The sequence below is a fragment of the Penicillium rubens genome (assembly GCF_028828025.1).
Source record: "Penicillium rubens strain IBT 27055 chromosome Unknown utg000003l_segment0_segment0, whole genome shotgun sequence".
NCBI classification, from domain to species: Eukaryota; Fungi; Ascomycota; class Eurotiomycetes; order Eurotiales; family Aspergillaceae; genus Penicillium; species Penicillium rubens.
The window spans coordinates 3581601-3600507 of record NW_026890601.1 but is presented as its reverse complement, the minus strand read 5'-3'; the positions used below and the strand labels follow the sequence as shown (position 1 = coordinate 3600507).

General features: G+C 49.9%; 11 protein-coding genes across 11 annotated transcripts; 9 read left to right on the top strand and 2 right to left on the bottom strand.

The window, feature by feature from the left end:
* Nucleotides 1-107: 107 nt before the first annotated feature.
* Nucleotides 108-770, top strand: N7525_007588 (uncharacterized protein; the record flags this gene model as incomplete). The annotated part of the gene is made up of 1 exon (XM_061214148.1): nucleotides 108-770. The coding sequence occupies one exon, from the start codon at nucleotides 108-110 to the stop codon at nucleotides 768-770; it is 663 nt and encodes a 220-aa protein (XP_061068579.1).
* Nucleotides 771-1391: 621 nt separating this feature from the next.
* Nucleotides 1392-1871, top strand: N7525_007587 (uncharacterized protein; the record flags this gene model as incomplete). The annotated part of the gene is made up of 1 exon (XM_002567992.1): nucleotides 1392-1871. The coding sequence occupies one exon, from the start codon at nucleotides 1392-1394 to the stop codon at nucleotides 1869-1871; it is 480 nt and encodes a 159-aa protein (XP_002568038.1).
* A 512-nt stretch (nucleotides 1872-2383) lies between these two features.
* N7525_007586 (ankyrin repeat domain-containing protein) lies at nucleotides 2384-4255 on the top strand (the record flags this gene model as incomplete). The annotated part of the gene is made up of 2 exons (XM_002567991.1): nucleotides 2384-2748; nucleotides 2803-4255. 2 exons carry the CDS (start codon nucleotides 2384-2386, stop codon nucleotides 4253-4255), a joined length of 1818 nt encoding a protein of 605 aa, XP_002568037.1.
* Nucleotides 4256-5489: 1234 nt separating this feature from the next.
* On the top strand, nucleotides 5490-6252 carry N7525_007585 (LITAF-like zinc ribbon domain-containing protein; the record flags this gene model as incomplete). Its single annotated transcript, XM_002567990.1, has 3 exons — nucleotides 5490-5526; nucleotides 5582-6035; nucleotides 6087-6252. 3 exons carry the CDS (start codon nucleotides 5490-5492, stop codon nucleotides 6250-6252), a joined length of 657 nt encoding a protein of 218 aa, XP_002568036.1.
* Nucleotides 6253-6541: 289 nt separating this feature from the next.
* Nucleotides 6542-7228, top strand: N7525_007584 (uncharacterized protein; the record flags this gene model as incomplete). Its single annotated transcript, XM_002567989.1, has 1 exon — nucleotides 6542-7228. One exon carries the CDS (start codon nucleotides 6542-6544, stop codon nucleotides 7226-7228), a length of 687 nt encoding a protein of 228 aa, XP_002568035.1.
* Nucleotides 7229-7646: 418 nt separating this feature from the next.
* Nucleotides 7647-8105, top strand: N7525_007583 (uncharacterized protein; the record flags this gene model as incomplete). The annotated part of the gene is made up of 1 exon (XM_002567988.2): nucleotides 7647-8105. One exon carries the CDS (start codon nucleotides 7647-7649, stop codon nucleotides 8103-8105), a length of 459 nt encoding a protein of 152 aa, XP_002568034.2.
* A 1456-nt stretch (nucleotides 8106-9561) lies between these two features.
* On the top strand, nucleotides 9562-11643 carry N7525_007582 (uncharacterized protein; the record flags this gene model as incomplete). Its single annotated transcript, XM_002567987.2, has 1 exon — nucleotides 9562-11643. The coding sequence occupies one exon, from the start codon at nucleotides 9562-9564 to the stop codon at nucleotides 11641-11643; it is 2082 nt and encodes a 693-aa protein (XP_002568033.1).
* A 1047-nt stretch (nucleotides 11644-12690) lies between these two features.
* On the top strand, nucleotides 12691-14490 carry N7525_007581 (uncharacterized protein; the record flags this gene model as incomplete). Its single annotated transcript, XM_061214147.1, has 3 exons — nucleotides 12691-13179; nucleotides 13239-13573; nucleotides 13632-14490. 3 exons carry the CDS (start codon nucleotides 12691-12693, stop codon nucleotides 14488-14490), a joined length of 1683 nt encoding a protein of 560 aa, XP_061068578.1.
* Nucleotides 14491-14788: 298 nt separating this feature from the next.
* Nucleotides 14789-16256, bottom strand: N7525_007580 (uncharacterized protein; the record flags this gene model as incomplete). The annotated part of the gene is made up of 3 exons (XM_002567984.1): nucleotides 14789-15349; nucleotides 15437-15930; nucleotides 16001-16256. 3 exons carry the CDS (start codon nucleotides 16254-16256, stop codon nucleotides 14789-14791), a joined length of 1311 nt encoding a protein of 436 aa, XP_002568030.1.
* Nucleotides 16257-17006: 750 nt separating this feature from the next.
* Nucleotides 17007-17873, top strand: N7525_007579 (class II fructose-bisphosphate aldolase; the record flags this gene model as incomplete). Its single annotated transcript, XM_002567983.1, has 1 exon — nucleotides 17007-17873. One exon carries the CDS (start codon nucleotides 17007-17009, stop codon nucleotides 17871-17873), a length of 867 nt encoding a protein of 288 aa, XP_002568029.1.
* Nucleotides 17874-18126: 253 nt separating this feature from the next.
* N7525_007578 (uncharacterized protein) lies at nucleotides 18127-18699 on the bottom strand (the record flags this gene model as incomplete). Its single annotated transcript, XM_002567982.1, has 1 exon — nucleotides 18127-18699. The coding sequence occupies one exon, from the start codon at nucleotides 18697-18699 to the stop codon at nucleotides 18127-18129; it is 573 nt and encodes a 190-aa protein (XP_002568028.1).
* Between the last annotated feature and the right edge of the window lie 208 nt (nucleotides 18700-18907).

The window sequence follows — 18907 nt, the reverse complement described above, 5'->3', positions numbered from 1 at the left end:
TTACGCACACCGATCGGGAGTCATACATACAGGTACGCTAATCTAAAACTGCAAGCGATATCGAAAGCTGAGAAAAACAACTCATAGATATTCAACCCCGGAATATTATGGTGCAAATTCCGGACCTTTCTATCATTGAGGATTACCTGAAGGACACAACTCCAGACCCTATGGCTTACGACCCTAGTTCTGATCCTTCGACCATTGTGTCTCAACCTTTAAAGGACTTCTATATCCGCAAATCCACGGATCTGATGACCCTTGATGTTGCTCTTTGCGATTGGGGCTCTGCTAGCTGGATTGACAACCACCTCACAGAAGTTATACAGCCTGTGCTGCTTCGAGCACCGGAAGTCGTCATTGGAGCCCCATGGGGACAACCAGTCGATATCTGGAATCTAGGTGCTGTCTTACTCGAGGTTTTGGATGCGGTGCGAATGTTCGATGGTCGAGCAAAGCAAACTGGAGGCGTCTTCCAGACCAAGCATTATCTCGAAGAAATAGTGGCTCTCTTTGGACCATTTCCTCCTCATTTACTAGCGCTAGGGGACCCAAAGATCGTAGCTGAATACTTCGATGACCAAGGAAGCATCCGCGATCCTGTCCCTCGACCACAAGCCTTTCTGGAGAACTGGATTGAGAGTCTCACGGGAAATGACAAGGACGAGTTTGTAATGTTTTTAAGGAGCATGATGAAAGTCGACCCTGGTGATCGCCCGACGGCAAAAGAATTACTTAGTGAAGCATGGTTTCGACGTACCACTAGGTAGCCTGACAATTAGGAGTAGGATTGCTTTATGGTCTGTTGAATCAGAGAGGCAGTCATGAAAACTTATAGAGCATACTACTAGTTATTGTTTATAGAGGCTTCTCTCTGCTCTCTCCCCTATATTACTGTCTCTTGTAGTGTTTCTCCCTTCGCTTCATTATCCCTATTTGCTGCTCTACGGAGTGGCTTCAAGATACTGATTTAGCAGTCGGGCTGTGGGTTCATTCTTTGTCAACCACCACGGTCCTACCTATTGTATCCGTGCATGAAGACAAAGCGCTCGCCTTTGTCTCCTTGTTGGACCCTTTGTCTCCTTGTTGGACCCTTTGTCTCCTTGTTGGACCCTTTGTCTCCTTGTTGGACCCTTTGTCTCCTTGTCCATGGACTCGACAAAGGATTCATGAAAGACATGGTTTTTTCCTTTTGTTGATTACGATGGACTAGGTCTTTGTCTAATAAACTAGCCAACAACAACTGAAAAAGCATAAATAGATGGAATTTCCCGTCCCTTCAAACCATCTATTCCATCATCTACAGCCATCGAGAACTCAAAGTAAGCAGACCTACACCCATTCACTCTGCTAATCAAATCCCAGCCTATTTCTCACCACAGCCAGCCAATATGGTCTCGAGCAGATACCCGAACGACGAAGCAGTCGACAGGATGAACTATGAGAAGCGATTCCTCACTGCATGCGACAGCTTCAAGGCCAGCCTGTACGAGGAGCTTCGAATGCTGAGTCTCGGAGACGGTCGCCGCGCCGAGATCATTCCGAACCTCCGCAGACTGGTGAGGCTGCTGGAGGCTATCTTTATCCTAGCCGAGAAGATGGCACAGACATGTCCGAATTCTCTCACTGTCTGTAATAGACCCGAGGCCCACTTTTTCGGCCAGTTCGAGCATCTTTGCCGCAACCGCATTATGGCACCTTTAACCCGGGCCATTGATGAGCTTCAAGCGGATGAGCTGTCGGCAGAACCCACTGCGAGAGTTGACTTTTGTGTAGCTTCGGATTTGGATGATATTCGTCGGAGTAATATCTTGCTCTCTAGTCGGCCGCTGCCCTTGGATATGGAATACGGTCACCTTTGTCGTCCATGAGCTTTTAGTTGCTTTTTGCTTTTGTCGCTTTTGTTGCTTTTGTTATTGAAATAAACCAAGTATATTTGTTTGACTCATCTTCCATTGTAGACCTCCAGACATCATCAAGTAGGTAATACCCGTGTTTCGAATCCTCAAACTCGAATGGCAACCGAGTAGTATACGGAGTAGATAGACTAACTGAAGGCGTGTTGAGAATGTATACGGAGGCTGTAGTCCGATGTCCGTTTCAGGCTACGCACATAGAACTGATTTCAAATCGGATTCGAGCCATTCCCACTGTTTTCCCTATGTAACAATTCACTTAAACCGAGTCTAGTTTACTCCCTTTACTTTTTATTTCCTTTAATACATCCATCTCACATCTCCCATGACATAATCACCAAAAATCGCCCAGAGGGGCCAAAACCGCCCGATGCTGCACGGGCCCCTCCAGATGAGTCCCCAATCACCTGGATGTCGCACTCGTTCTGCGAGGCCTAGTCCCATTGCATATCCCTAAGTCCAACACCATGTCTCTACAAGCAGGGGCTAGTCAGCCATGCCACCAGACCACTACAGTCCGACTGTTAGCCGACTCCCTGTATGAGTCGACGCGGGGGTCAATGGCACTAACGAACCAGGCCCAAAACGAGCTTGGCCTGCTTCTGGCCGTGCTAAGCGCGACCGAGACATACAGTTTCTCTCTAGGCGTAGAATGCGTCCATAGTGCAGTTTTGAAAAAAAGATTGCACAGCTGCCATGTCGTCCTACTTGAACTGCAGAAGCTGCTGCTGCATCCAGATGCGCTCGGGGTTCAGAGTCTGGTTTCTGACATTCGGGCGCGTCTCTCCTCAGTTATTTTTGGACTTACCGAGGTAAATTTGAATATGATGATGTGTGTTCGCGATGTTCTTTGTATGGGTTTGTGTGGGTTTTAACATTGATACAGGTCATCTCGGAAGATTATTGAGCGCGCGCTGAGGTGTTTTATCGATGAAATACATGCCAAAAAGAGGGAGGCTTTGGTTGTTTCTGACGCTCTGAAGGATTATTCGAGGCTTGAGGAAGACGGAGTCTGGGCTCGGCTGCAGGGCGAGTTGGTTACCGCCGGTATTGCTTCTGATTTATTGACCCTGAACCGTGACTTCGTTACATCGACCCTTCAAAATATAGCAGAGACAGATGGCCCACTATCTGGTAACAAAGAAAGCACGGCTCCAGTGGAGGAAATTGCTGATTCTACGACACCAGCACCGGGCCTGGAATTGAAACGCCAAAGAAGCCTGGACGATAAGGACTGGCTAGCAGACGAACCAACTGGGCTTCCATTTCTCCCACTCCCGCCGAAAGGCTTCTCATTTTCAGATAAGCACAGCTCATATTCGAGCCAAGAGCAGCCCTATCCAGAAAAAGAAACAGTACGAGAAGAGAACCTCCCAATACCAGTGATATTGGACATGCAAGATTGCACAGATACACAGAAGCAAGCGCTACCAGTCGAAGACTTCCCCATTCCCGTTCACACAGAGGGAAAACCACAAGACAACGACACGAACCTCCCAATACCAGTGACAGTACCTACCGAGCACAAGCCACCAAAACCCTCACTAGACCTCCACGCCTTCAAAGTCTCAACAAACTCAAAAAGGCCCCACCGAATAAGCCGCCTTGTATGGGAAATAACCAGCTCAAAAACCCCCTTCATAGTCGCCATAAAAGCCAACCAACATCAAACCGTCCAAACCCTCCTCTCCAAAGGCGCCGACGCCAACACCCAAAAACCCGACGGCACAACAGCCCTAATGGCCGCCGTTTCCTTCGGCCACGAAGCCACAACCCGCCTCCTACTAGAATACGGCGCGGACATGGAAGCACGAACAGTGGAAAGCGAGACAGCTCTCGGCATCGCTGCAGCGTATGGCTTCGACCGCATCGTGCGGATGCTAATTGCCTCAGGCGCGAATATCAACGCGGGCAAGGGGACAGGCAAGACGGCGCTCTCGCAGGCTGCCGCGTACGGACAGGACCGGATTGTGGAGATGTTGTTGGACTGCGGGGCGGATGCTGATGCTGTTAATCGTACGGGGGATACGGCGTTGGCGTTGGCGGCGTTGAATGGGAATATGAAGGTTGCGAGGCTGTTGCTTGATCGTGGTGCGGCTGTTGATCTTATGCGGTATCCTTGGCAGACGCCGTTGTATAAGGCTGTTCAGTCGGATTTTTTGGAGATGGTTAGGCTTCTGATGGAGCGTGGGGCGGATCCGTTTGTTAAGGGGGGGATTGGTCGGATAGAGACGGTTTTGGCTTATGCGGCGAAGATGCAGAGGAGGGAGATTTTGGGGGTTTTTGCGCAGCATGGATATCATCCTGGGGTAGGGCCGGTTCGATATCAGTATTTCTGATAGCCTGGGATTTAGAGAGTATGTGTATAGTATCTGCCATCTAGCGAGGAGCGATCTGTTTCTTTTTTTTTTTCGATTGAGGGTTTGATCTTTAGCAGGCAATCTTTTGGAGTTGAGAGTTGGGATAGTAATTGTACTTCTTGGTCTATCCGATATATGCATATATATTTTTATTCATCATGCAGCTATGCCTAGATGTGACTTCAAAGCGAGAGATATACTATTTCGGTTTCCACCAGAAGCTAACAATTATCATTAGATACAATACATATGTAGTCAATGCTATCTCACTTTATATTACAAGATGGCAAGCTGCTATTATATCTAGGATATCATATATACGCAATGACGCAATTAATATGATAATGTACAACGTGTTCTGAATAGTGCTTGGGGGCCAAATATCCCGAAGCCCCACGAGTATCGGGCGTGGTTAAGGAATATTTACGCCTCAGCCTCCAAAGGCTCACAGACGAGCGCCCGGGTGGGAACTGATCTGCTGCGGAGTCGCAAGTCGCCGTGTGATTGGGTTGGCGTTCGAGATCATCTCTCGTGTCGGAGGTAATAATCTTAGAAACGCTAGGGGTCCAAATGGGGCGGATTTTGATCTTGATTTCTTCTTATATAGAAGAATAAATAATAATACGTATAATAGAAACAAGTAGAATCAACTATAGTATGTCAATCCTAACAGACTCATATTGTAATATACAGATTTACTGTTTAACATAAGAATTCCATGCCTCGAGTCTGTTATACGAAGTACAAGATAGTATCCACCTTCCCGTGGACCTGATACAAGTGGAGATTGGTCGCAAATAAGCCGCATTCCTGTCAATAGCCTTTTACATAACTCCATATACCTCTAGACAATTCCCGTGTTTTGTCCAAATCTCGTATGGGATACGGGTAAAGAGCTGGATCAATCAATCTGGCGGCTTTCGCTTGGTCCCCTGGCTACATAGTGAGTTGAAACCCTCATTGATAAGTACCTAGCCGTGGCTCAGACTTGTCTTCACCAACCCGTTGAAGGCAGTGCACCCGTGAAATCCCCAGGTATCCACTATATACGAACGACAACTGACACTTTAGCCCTTGACGATCTTATTGACCGCTCTATTAATATCATTTAACTTATTACCATCTGAAAACTCTGTCAGATTCGACTTAAAATCCTTCCTGCCCCCATTAAACCAAGTGAAATCCCCTCTCCCTAATTCCCAGACTCAAAAGAATGCCAGAACACCTCGAACACCCCGAGCAAACACCAAGTACGTCATTACTCCCTGGCATCCCCATATAGTACCTAATAACTAACAACTCCAGCAATAACCCCCACATACAGCGAAGCCCCAGAAGTCGTCACCCCAGACCATCAAACCCAAGGCCCCGTGAGCCCAAACCCAACTGGCCAGTCCATCCCAGACACCATGCAGTCAACACCAACAAACAACCCCTCTGAAAAACAATACCCCCACCAACCCGACTCCATCGGCCAAGCACCAGCATACGACGCATCGACATCAATGACTGCCCCGCCCGAGAAGGCATACGCAGGTCAGCCCCTGCCGGAGTACGCGCACGCCCAAGCACAGGCACAAGCACAGCTCCAGGGGCCGGGTCAGCCGCAGCAGTTCTACACGCCTTCCGGCCATCCCAGTGGGTATGCCGCGGCCATTCCACTGCACTGTGTCCAGTCTGCGCCGTGTCCGGTTGACTGTCCTGTTTGTGGACAGCGGGAGATGACTAGCGTTCAGTCTGTAAGCGGTGGAACCACGCAGTAAGTTGGATCCCGTTGAATTATTAGAATGGTGGTTGACTTTTTTCATAGTGGCTGGGCTGCTGTTCTTTGCTTCTGTTGCTGCCTAGGCTGTATCCCTTACTTGATGTCCTCGCTTAAGGATGTTGAGCATTCTTGTGGAAAGTGTGGTGCTAAGCTTGCGAAATGGCATAATAGTGGCCGTGTAAATGTCTTGCAGAATGGGGCGAGGAAGTGAGGGTTTTCGAGTTTTCAGAATTGATACCACTTTGTTTGACGTCATGGGGTTGGTGTTGCGCTTTTCAAATGTTGACATTTTCATTTGTGATGGTCCATTTGATCGACTTACGATTTAATATACTGAATTTATACGAGAATTACTTGAACTGGCAAATACGATAAAGACGTAGAACAGATGACGTGCCAAGCCGACCTCGTATCCGATGATGCGATCACTTGACCTCGATGTTTCTCAACACGAAACCACCAAATATCACCATTGAAGACATCTCATTGCAACCAACAAGATGATACGCTTCATCTTTACAGCAACAGCAATAATAACCAGCTCCTCGGCAATCTACTTCTACATCTTCCACGAACGCCTATCAAAGCGCGTAGCACACAACTCCCACCTTGGGACCCTCTCCAAAGCCGCAAAACCAACAAATTTAGAATCAATTCCGGAATCTGTTTTTAGCGATGAGTATTTCACGCTCTACGATCATGCGTCAAAGTCCGTGTCGCGGGCCTGTCTCCCCAGCAGTGAGACGACAGAACTGCTCTTTACAAAACTCGTGCGCCGCAATATGACCGCTTTCTCGCGGCTCCCGCAGGCGCTTGTGCTTGCCATGGCTAGCAAGACGCCGGAGCAGAAGGAGAGCTTCAAAGCGGGGTATCTTGCTGCCCTGGATTTTGAGGTCGGGGATTTAGTTTGTGGGGTTTATCGGGTTGTGGTGCGGAGGAGGGATCGGGTTGAATTTGAGATCAAGATGGAGACGGTGGATTTTGTGCAGGGGAGGTTGGCGATTAGTTTTGAGGAATGTAGTGAAGAAGGGAAGGTTGTGTTTTGTAGTGAGACTGCTATGTGGAAAAGAGCGGATGAGGGTAGGAAGATGCCGTTGGAGAGGCCTGTTTTGAGGTGGATGCATGAGACTGCTGCTTGGTGGTTGATCGACTCTGGAGTTCGGTATTTAGTCGATTTGGAGGGTTGACCTGTTTCATTAGTTTTGTTTTGTTTTACATGTCTTTGATGTATGTTATGTTGAGGTTGCAGTGTCTGAGTCGGATACAATGGTCATTGTCCAGATACAGGATGATACTGTCTTTTTACCAGTAAACATGTGACTTTGTCATGGATTATGCATTTGCTTACTAATTGTGTTCTGCCAGATTAATTTCAGACCGCTTTTCTTTTTTCAGTTAGAGAATTTCACCATCGTGAATTTAAGTACGCTCGCCATACACCTAAATTCCCTCAGTTATGAGCCCGGAATCGCTTCAATTTTGATCTCTTTTCCATCTGTTTATTAGTCTCACATACTGAGCCATTCGCTGTATGGTGACAACAACCCCTGAATCGAATCATACCCCTGAGAAGCATCAATATCGGAAATCCAATTTGTGAACGCGATGTCGGATTACGCTTTCTTCCCGGATTTGTCCTGTCCTGTCACCTTAAATGACTCATCGAACTGGAAGTTCTGGCTCTCGATAATCAGGTCCATTGCGCAGCGTTTCAAGGTTTGGGATCTATGTGATCCAGAATCAGATACGGAACCCGCTCTTCCGAAGGAGCCGATCGAGCCGAGTTCGGAGGATCTAAAGAGGGATCATCCAACGGATTGGTATCTTATATGGGAAATAATGAATTCGGAGTATGAGAGTAAGCTCAGTGAATACAAGATGAAGCTCCAAGGCAGGATGGTAGTCGCAAATGTTATCCGTCAAAGCATTCATGAGAAATACCAGGTCTTTATGGACGAAGAGACACCATGGGGGCTGCTTAGGAATCTGCGCCAGTGGATTTCACCTGATTGTGACCCGACGTATAAAGCAAGCCTTCGTGCGGCATGGAGAAAGTCTAGATAAAAGCAAGTGGCTGCTAAATTGGCAGACCTTGCCAAAACGCCGTGCAAAAGCGGCGATCACCGAGGCCAGCGAGGCATCGGTCCAGCCATAGAAGTTATCTCTGTCATGTCACCGGAGTTTTACGCTTCCTGGGCAGTGTCAGTTGAAAACAGCTCTACAAAAAGCCAGGAAGAAAAGCAGGTTGAGTTTGGAAGTCTACTCACCCGGTATAGAGCCCATTGGCTATTACCCGCGGTAAACCCACGCAGCAAAGAGGCATGTCAAAAGCTGTATCTTCAACCTGGCAAGGACACCAAGAAGCTCAACTTGGATCGTCAGCTAGCAAATCAGCTAGTAAATCATCTGAGAAGTGCAGCACCAAAGATGAAAATCGCAGCATGCAGCTAGCAACAAATCTGTTGAATTTGCTAGCGATGCGTCCTTTGGAGACTACAGAGATCGCAAAAGCTCTGAAGGTTATTATGGAGGGCCATCGACTGGAGAGCTTCAAAACAAACGACTGTCACAACGTTAACCACCGAGGCTGAGCTTTTAGCTCTCCGAGGCAGGAAAAACGGTTATATGGTGGCGCCGACTCCTCGAGTCCTTAGGGTTTAAACCCTCTCATGCACCACCCATTGCCTACGACAACCAGCAAACTGTCGATCTGCTTATAAAAGAAGGTGCTACCATGCATACTAAGCTTCGACATGTCGACATCAATAGGTGTTGGGATGAAACAATCAATGCGAGACGTATTCATATACACTAGATTCCTATAGGTGAGATGCCAGCAGATGGCCTTACAGAAGTGCTGCCGAAGCAGAAGTAGTATAGATTCCAAGATCTGCTTGGGATGAGAGAAATCCGACATCTGATTATACACCCTGAAGGTGAAGGCATAGCGGCTCTTGAAGCCATAGAGAATCTGTGAATAGCTTCAAAAGCTGGGGGTGTGTCAAGATACAGGATGATACTGGCTTTTTTACTACGTAAACATGTAACTTTGTCACTATGCATTTGCTTACTGTTTGTGTCTGACCAGACTAAATTCAAACCATTGTTGGTTTTAGTTATAGAGAATTTTACAATCGTGAATTTACAGTACGCTCGCCATACACCTAATTTCCTCAGTCATTGTTAGATGGGTGGGATAGCACAATGTCTTTGAGGATAGCTGAGACAACACGTCTAACAGGTAAAGGATCCTTGGGGATTTGCTTTACAAACAATTGTTCAACAAAGAGTTTGATCCGAAAACAATGCCATTACATTAACCCCGTCTTTGTTATATCTATCACCTTTGTTCGTCGACTCGGCTTTGTACTCGCCCGGAGTCTCCCTCAGCCCCTAGACCAAGTGATATATAAATCACGACCCTCGCACAGATTAAATAGGCAGGGCACTCCTCTCATATCATCCCCTCTTATATCCTCTACTCCAGACTCACCTAGTCCATTCTTCTAGTTCCTTAAAGATGTGTAAGCACACCTACCACCACTATCCCAGCTGCGGACACATCTCCAACTGGAGCATGACCAGCTGCCAAGAATACACCAACAAGCTCCGCCTGGCTGGTCCAGAGCGCAGCGTATCCTGCACCCAGATCAAACCCTCCCACGACCTCCTCCTCTCCACCCAGCCCAGCATGTGCGTGCAGTGCGAGAGGGAGTGGGCTGGGAACCTCTCTCACAGAGACAGCCAGGCCCAGACCTCAAACTCTTACCGGAAGATTGAGGGTTTGGATGCCGCAGGCGGTATTATTGAAGTTAACGCGCGCATGGTGGGTGATTCCACTCCCGACGACAGGGACACAAGCAGTACTGACCACAGCGACAATGGCCAGATCTTCTTGGATGCTGCCGTTGGTGATTCGGGCAATAGGGACGAGGACAGTGCTGGCCACAGCGACAATGGTCAGAACTGCCCGCGTGCTGTTGTCCAATCGGAGTCGGATCGCGGATGCCTGGCGCGTTCCGAGAACTTGCCTCGGACGGTCGTTAACTCTGCTCATGCTAATCCCAGTGAGGAGGTAGCTGGTGATCTTGACTCTTTTGCTTCTACAATCAAGACCACCCCGGCTCATCTCGCACACGGCTGTGAGAGCGACGATCCAAAGGGCGGTGTTGAGGCTGAATCGTCGGGTGTCGAGGCTGCTGCATGTGCATCTCTCAGCGATGCAAGCAGCGACACAGGTATTTCTGACTCGCTCTGCGGATCGTCTTTGATAAGGTATAATGTACTTAAGATGAGAATCGACGAATATCTTGAGAACCGACAGCGACAACGGGAGATGGACACTGACCATGAACAGCACGACGCTGACGCCAACGTAGATGACCACCACACTCTGGAGGGGACAGTTGCTGACCATAACTCGTCTAATGAGCCCTCTTTTGACATTGACCTTGTGCAGCAGCGTATTGAAGCGACAGTCCTGAAGCGCATTGAAGAAAACAACGAAAAAGAAGCCCGACAGGAGGCCATCTCTAAGCTCCTAGACACCGCACTTCTACAGAAGGACCGAGACGACCGGCGCGAGCAGAACGCCGAGCTAGGCATCGAAGAGGACCCCCATCTCTGGGACACAGAGTCCATCGACCGAATGTGGCAAGCAAAGAATTCCACCCCTGCAACCCCCGCTAACGCCAGCAACCCCGTTTCACCACGCACCTGTCCATCCCCCAAGAGCCCACAGGCCCCACCAACCCCTGACCCGGAGTCCAAGAAACACATGTACATGGGCAGCATGTTCACTGACGAAGAAGGCGCCTACCTCCGTGGGCTGCGCGAGGTCCGGCCGTATGGCAATTACTCAGGTGAGTGGGAAGGGTTCATGATGGCTGAGTCAGAAGACGACGCGAATCGCCAGGGCCTACTGGACCCGGTGCACGTGCGAGGATGCTGCGCGGAGCGCACAGCGGACTTCCACCTCTTCTATGGACTGATGCATGCGCCGTCGGAGTTTGCTGCAGAGAAGCGTTGGCTGGAGGATATCCGTCGGATACCCGGCGAGGAGGGGAAATTCTACGGGTTGTTGCGGGCGGATGATCTGCATCATGCGCGTGCGATGGGGCTTACTGATATCAGACATCCATGGGGGTGTTGCAAGGATGGGCTGTTTACGATGCCGGAGCGGGTGCGTCATCGGTACACCGGGTACATGAGTGCGATTTCCCTGGAGGAGGTTGGATATATGGGCCTCTGTGATGCGGAACCTGTTCCGGGTGAATGTGGTGATTACTATGGTGGGAGGTATTATGGGTATGTTGAGGCATACTGTGAGTTGGATGCTTTTCAGATGGGATTGAAGGAGCCTGAACATGATGGGGATTGTTGTGAGAAGGCCGAGGTTAGCGGCGTGTCGATCCCTGCCGCGGGGCAGTACACGTATTACGGTTATATGTACGCGAGTTCGGAGGAGGAGGTTGTGAACAGGGGCCTGAAGGATGTCCTACTGGTTCCTGGGTTCGATATTAAGTATTCTGGGAATTTGCAGGCGGGTTCTGAGGAGGAGGCCAAGGCCATGGGACTTTTTGAGCCTTCACGTATTAAGTGAAATGATTTGTGTTTTACTTTCTTTTTTATTATTTCTTTTGTATGGGAATAGACTGATTTTTTGTTTTCTTTTCTAATATTGAGGATAGAATATATGGAATACTCAAATTCTCAAAATTTGATCATACTTGAATTTTGTAAAACGATAGTCTCTTCGGGGTCTGATATACTAGGCTATATTTGGCTATATTTGGATCCCGCTACATCGGATCCTGCTACAGGCTCTTTTTGGACTTAATGAACTTGGGCTGGAAATTCAAGGGCTATCTTATAATCCCATGTGATGTTGAGAGTCCAACAGTAGGAGAATGTCCCTGCATACATATATGTATGCATGTAATTCGACATGGGTACGGAGTACGGAGTGCTCCGTACAAACGCGTCTGAAACATAAGATGCGCGACTTTGCGATAATAGGAAGTCCAGAACGAACACCTACAACATATAACACCTATTATTATACTATCTGCATAACATTCTAACGTCATTGCAAAAAAGTGAAAAAGGCCTGCCTCTTAGGGGTAGCCTACGATCGACTCCACGGAACACAGTTTTGGGAAAATCAATAGCGTCAAGGGCGGATTCAATAGAAAAAGGGGAGACTTCGACTTGGACCCGCCAAGAGATCTTAAATCTCAAAACTAATCTTATTCAACCAATCATATCCTCGTATCTCTTGACAAATTACACCTGTGGATATTTCCCTATCCGCGAACGGGACAGAGACGGACCAACACGGCGATGGAGCAACGGAACTCCAGCGAAACCAGAACTGAGCAGTTATATACCTCCATCGCCTGAAAGTCTCCACAATGTGATATTAGCCAGAAGAACAATGGAGTGAAGAGGCCACTTTAACCCTGCGATCGACATCACCGAACACCGAAAAACCTGGTTAGGGGGCCCACTTCCTCGTGCAAGTGCTGACCCCCCGTGGCCCCAGTGCATCGATGCACGTTGTACATAAGGGAGATGACCCGGCACTTTGGACAGATCAAGCGCTATCCAACTTCACTCACATTCCTTAAGCACTTGCACCATTTTTGATATGGGGTCCGAATACGGTGCCACGGCCGAGTCCAAGCCGCAAATTGATCTCGGCCCCGTCACCATCTGGTGGGTTGTCTGGGCATGTGTCTGGACTTCTGCCCTGGTGGCCGGTATGGCCTATCTGATCGCCAACCGTGATATGCCGACACTACGCATTCGAGGCCTCGCTCTATCGTTAACTTCTATCGTTATCCTTCATTTATACTGGATCCCGACCCAGTTCGCAACTATGATCGGCACTTTGCTGCCCGGTGACTGTGGCTACTGGCTTATGGGGACCCTTCTGCCTTGTGGCATGGCGCTCTTCCATGGCTCCAACACTCGTTTCCAACATGTCGCAAAGCTCCAGAGAAAATATGCTCTGGACGGACACAAATTTACTGAATCGCCTGCCTTGGAACACCAGGGTGGGTTGATCAATCGTTTCCGTGCTCTCAGATATACTACCAAGATCCTTATTTACGTCGCTATCGCCATGTTTGCTCAGGTATGTTAACTTTGTCTTTCCATGTCTGTGACAAGTCTTATCTAACCCATCTCATGCAGGTGTTCCTCACTATCCTTATGTGGTTGATCTCTCGCAAGTACCACAGCTCATGGGGTATTCCTGGCACCGGAGTCCATGGTACCCCCGCCGAGGTGCTGGCAGCACAAGGCGCAGGATGGGAGTGGTGGCCCGGTGTGGTCTCGCAGTTCTTCTGGTCTTGGATCGTTGCCCCCATCGTCCTCTGGAAGTCTCGCAACATCCACGATACCCACGGCTGGCGAGTCCAGACCATTGGCTGCGCTGTTTCCAACCTTCACGCTACCCCGATGTGGCTCATCGGCCTCTACGTCCCCGCTATGGCCCCAGTCAACAAAGTATGGGTGCCTCCTCAGTGGTAAGTTCTAAACCAACATAACCAGAAAGACCTACTTCCTCTAACACAGCTGCCCTAGGATCTGCCTATCCATCATGTTCATCGAAATCTTCACAGTCTTCCTCCCCTGCTGGGAAGTAATGCGCCACCAATCCCTGCGACAGGAAACCCTCGAGTCGATCGCCCGCTGGGAGCTGAAAGTCAAATCCACCGGCTCCGAAGAAAAATCCCTCCATTCCGACATGACAATGGTAGCATCCATGATGTCAGGCTGGAAATCAAACAGCTCGTCGAGCACTCTGAGCTCCCGCGACAGCATCCTAACAATGGGCGCACTCGAGCACGTCCTCGAGCGCAACCCCGCCCCCCTCCAAGAATTCTCCGCTCTGCGCGAATTTTCCGGCGAGAACATCGTCTTCTTGACCAGCGTCGCAGAATGGCGCAGCCGACTCCCGCAATCCATCAAGGACGGCAGCGCCCTCCAAGAAAAGAGCAAGCGCGACATCGTCCGCGAACACTTCAACCTCGCGCTGCACATCTACGCGGAGTTTATCAGCGTCCGCCATGCCGAGTTCCCCGTCAACATCTCGCACCAGGAGCTGCGGAAGCTGGAAGACGTTTTCGAGAAGCCGACGCGTCTTGTGTACGGCGAGGAGCGCGAGTCCTGTGATCCCACCAGTCCGTTTGATAAATACACTTTCGATCTGCCGTCGCCTTCTTCTTCGGACTCCGGGAAGACTTTGCAGGAGAAGGCGGGGTCGATTAGGGACCGCGTTCAGTACTGGGGTGATATTCCTGTGGACTTTGACGCTTCGATCTTTGATGCTGCCGAGGCTAGTATCAAGTATCTTGTGCTTACGAATACCTGGCCTAAGTTCATTAGGGATCACAGGACTTCGGTTGGTTCGGTCGAGAATCTCAAGGGAATTGAGGTTTAGATGTCTTACTGTGTGTGGCATGCGAAATGAGTTTAAGTTTAAGATTTGGGTCGGGACTTTTGATATTCTTGTCTTTTCTTTCTTTTTTTGGCTTTGGGATTCCCCCTGGGGTCTCCTGGGCTGTACATACTAATTGGTCTTTTGGTTGGATATAATATTCTGGATACCCACACACACCGTATTTCTTATTGATATTATCAATACATTCTTTTATCAGCGGAAAGACGGTTAATTTAAGCTTGAACGTAGAATTTAGACTATAAACCTTCATGTCTGATTACCCCAATTACTCCGTACACTAAGGTTCAAAAACCTTCACCACGCTAGTACTCCCCTCAGCCCCTAACCCAGACCTCTTAGCCATGAACAAGACGTTCAAAGCAGCATTGCCCAGATTCAAAGGACAGTGTAGATCCCGCGCCTTCTGCACAGCTTTCTCTAAACGAGAACTAGCTGCGTCAACAGTCTCAGAGTCCCCATTAGCACCCTGTCCAAGCCCCTCCATAATCTCCAATCCCTTCTTCATAAATTGCCGACTAGCACCAGCAGCATCACTGACAAGAGTATAAAACTGCTTCAGATCGACATTGAGATAGCGCGCAAATGAGATTGCCTCCGCAGCTGCAACGAGGTTCGTCACCTCCATCAGATCCAGCACCAGCTGCAGCGCCTCCGCCGTCTCCTCATCAGACTTAGTAGAGGAGACCTTGGTAATCGGCTCAGCGAAATACTGCCGCACCATAGACGAGTCATCAACAGCTCCATATCCCTGCAACAAAGCAGACAAATAGACCTGCTCAGCAGTCGAGCAAAGCGGAGTCGGAAATTGACTTTGACGCGCCGATGTCGTGATAATCCCCTGATGGAAACGCAATTAGCCACAGCTCTTCCAAACCCAGACCCAACCCCAACGAAAAATAAAAAAGCAAAAGACATCACTCCTTACCACATCCTTAAGAATAATAGTCAAAGCACTAGCACCAGGATGCCAATCCTCCTCCAACATCCGCTGCAACCGATTCTCATGCATCCACGTCCAAGCCGGACTGGACTTAATCGCCTCGGCCGTCTTCACGGCATCTAACCCCAGTCTCGCCGCAAATCCCTGAGCCTCACTAGCACCCAGAATATGGATACCCGCCAACACCTGATGCACCATCTTCATATTACTACCAGCGCCGATGCCACCGGGAACAAGATACAGCTTATTAGCATCCGACATCTCCTGCAACAGGAAGCGGCCTTTCTGCAGCGCCTCATCAGACGCACCAGCCATAATCGACAGCGTTCCTGCAGCGGCGCGCAGCGCACCACCAGACACGGGTGCGTCGATGAAGGCTATGTCGCTCCTGCCGATGGAGATGAGCTCTGCGGCGACGGATTGGGCGTATGATGCTGGGACGGTGGAGCAGAGGAGGAGGGTTGCGTTTTTGGGGAGGGCTGCAATTGGTTAGGTTTTTATCTTTTCCGTATGTTTTCAATATGTTTCTGGTTGAGTGTGGTGGTTTACCTGCGGCTATGCCATCATCGCCGAAAAGGACGCTCTGCACTTGCGGTGCTGAGGCTACCATGCAAACATAGAAGTCTTTTTCCTTGGCTGAGTCCTGTAGTGATGATGCTGGGATTCCGCCTGCGGCCTTGAACCGCTCTACGGAGGCGGGGAATACGTCGAAGCCGTGGACTGCGTAGCCCTCTTTCACGAGGTGTGTGGCCATGCCGAAGCCCATGGCGCCTAGGCCGACGAAGCCGATTGAGGGTTTGGACATTGTTGTTCAGATAAAGGAATGATGGATACAACTGGTAGGATAGTCCGTGGAGAAATGTTAATGTATAAAATAAAATAAAGTGGCTCGACTTGCGTGGGGGTTTTATGAGGGGAAGATGTCTGGGGAAACGCGGGATGGTTCGGCGCAAGTCCGAGGGGGTTACCTTGGCTTCTTTTTGCCGATATTCGATGGCTTCGCCAGAGTCCGGTTTTGGAATTGGAGGGGTTCTTGGTTTCCGGTTAAACGTGGGGGTTGGTGGTCCTTGTGCTTGTTGCATGTGGCACTTGGTAGATGTTCGGAGGTTGGCCGACTATCGCAGGCTAAACACCACTTTTATACTTCCTGAGTGGCTAAATAAGAGGGTCCTCGAATTTGATTTGATTGAAACATTCTATCTATGCTTAATGCTAAAAGAGACCTAATAAGAGACCCTGATCTCTATAGCCGAATTCTGTCGAGGTTGTTAGTCTTGCCAAAAGCAGTGAGGATACTATGTAGTTGCCGAGGATATGGGCCGGATATACTGAAGGTCTGTTCTCCTCCGGTATAATCTCCCGCGTCTTCCATTGTCAACAGGCACAGAAGAGCCTGATAGCTCAAAGTGACGTAGCCCCGGAGCAACTCCGACACTCGGACGCGAACTCGCACAAGACAAGACTATATAACACAACAGACCCTAGTCTACAATAACCCTCAAATCTACAAAACCCCCCAATTCCCTGCCCCTCACCCTCCTACCCCAAACCAAAAATGACACTCCAAGGAAACCGCGCCCTGCGCATCCTCGACCATGCCTCCGCAAACCACTACGCCATCCCCGCAATGTGCTGCTACAACCTGGAAGGCATCTTGGCGACTGTGCGCGCCGCCGAAGCCAAGCGATCCGCAGCAATGATCCAGCTCTTCCCATGGGCGATTCACTACGCCGACGGGCTACTCGTGCACGCAGCAGCCTCAGCCGCGCGCAAAGCCACCGTGCCGATAACTGTGCACATGGACCACGCGCAAACGCCCGAGATAATCCGGTACGCGGCGGATCTGGGCGGGTTCGACAGCATCATGGTTGACATGTCACACTACGAGAAGGCGGAGAATCTTTCTCTGACGCGCGAGTTGGTGGAGTACTGCCATGCGCGGGGGATCGCGACGGAGGCGGAGCCCGGTCGGATTGAGGGTGGTGAGGATGGTGTTGCTGATACGGCTGATCTGGAGGGGATGCTTACGACGCCGGGGGAGAGTCGGGAGTTTGTGGATACGGGGATTGATTGGCTTGCGCCTGCGTTTGGGAATGTCCATGGCGAGTATGGGCCCCGTGGGATTCAGTTGGAGTATGGGCGGTTGCAGTCGATTAATGAGGCTGTTGGGAGGGAGGTTAAGCTTGTGCTTCATGGGGCGGATCCGTTTACCGAGGAGATCTTTAGGAAGTGTATTGATTGTGGGGTGAGCAAGATCAATATCAATAAGGTGTTGAATAATGAGTATGTGAGGGTGCAGGCGGAGATGGCGGGGAAGGTGCCTTTGACGACGCTGTTGGAGGAGGCGACAAATGCTATGCAGAAGGCTGTTGAGGGATGCATTGATCGGTTGGGGTCTGGGGGGAGATACCCGTCGGGTTAGGGGTTTTGGGGTGCCTTTATGTTTCATGTGCTGCGATTCTGTGTGATAATGTCATAGATTCAAGAATGTATGAAGAAGATTCTATAAATTAAAGTCATTGGATATATGAACGATTGCCAGAGAAATAAAAAGAGAAAAAAATAAAGGCGCCACCAATCCATTGCCAGAGGTAAGGAAGTACAAAAAAGGAGTGAGGGTGACCAAATTCAACATTTAATACTCCTCTCCACACCAAGATCACATCAGACTACTTTTAACGACGGAGACCGAGGCCAGCCAGGGGGCCGCCAACCATACCTCCAACAAGGGGAAGGCCTCCGACGAGGCCACTAAGAGGGCCAGCGGGGGCGCTAGGCGAGGGAGTTGCGCTAGAGGAAGGAGAAGCAGAGCTGCTCTTCGCGGGAGTGGGAATGACCGCGTGAGATGTAGCGGGGAGGGCGTGGGTAGGCTCAGCCTTGGAAATCACAGGAGCCTGCGAGATGGCAGGGGCGGCCTGGGAGAGAGTTGGGGCCTGGGAGACGATGGGAGCCGGGAAGTTCGCGGTTGGGTGGGCTTTGGTGGGCTTGGCCATCAGGGGGTGGGAGGTCGATGCGAACTGAACAGACTGAGCGGACTGCTGCTTCTCGGCCAAGGCCTGGTGCATTGCGTCGAGGGCGGAGGGGAAGGAGTCGTCGAATCCTTCATCGCTGTCCTCGATGCTGGAGGAGCCGACTGTGTTGAAAGGGAAGCCGCTAGTGATGTCGCCGAACTCGTCGGGCTTAGGAGCGGCGGGCGCAGCGATGGCACCGACGGCGAAGAACGCCAGAGAGATGTACGAGACGTGCATTTTGTTGGTCAAGTGGCCTGGATTTTGTGAAATAAATGAGAGTATAGATGGTCAGAGAAGCAAATGAAGGACTGGCTAGGGTTCGGAGAGAGGGTTATAATGGCGTTTATGTAGGCAACATAGGGCTCTGGATGAACTGTTGTGATTCTGTTTTGCGTCTTCCATGCCTCGCGCTCTTATTGATGAAGATCAACATCGCTGGGATGAC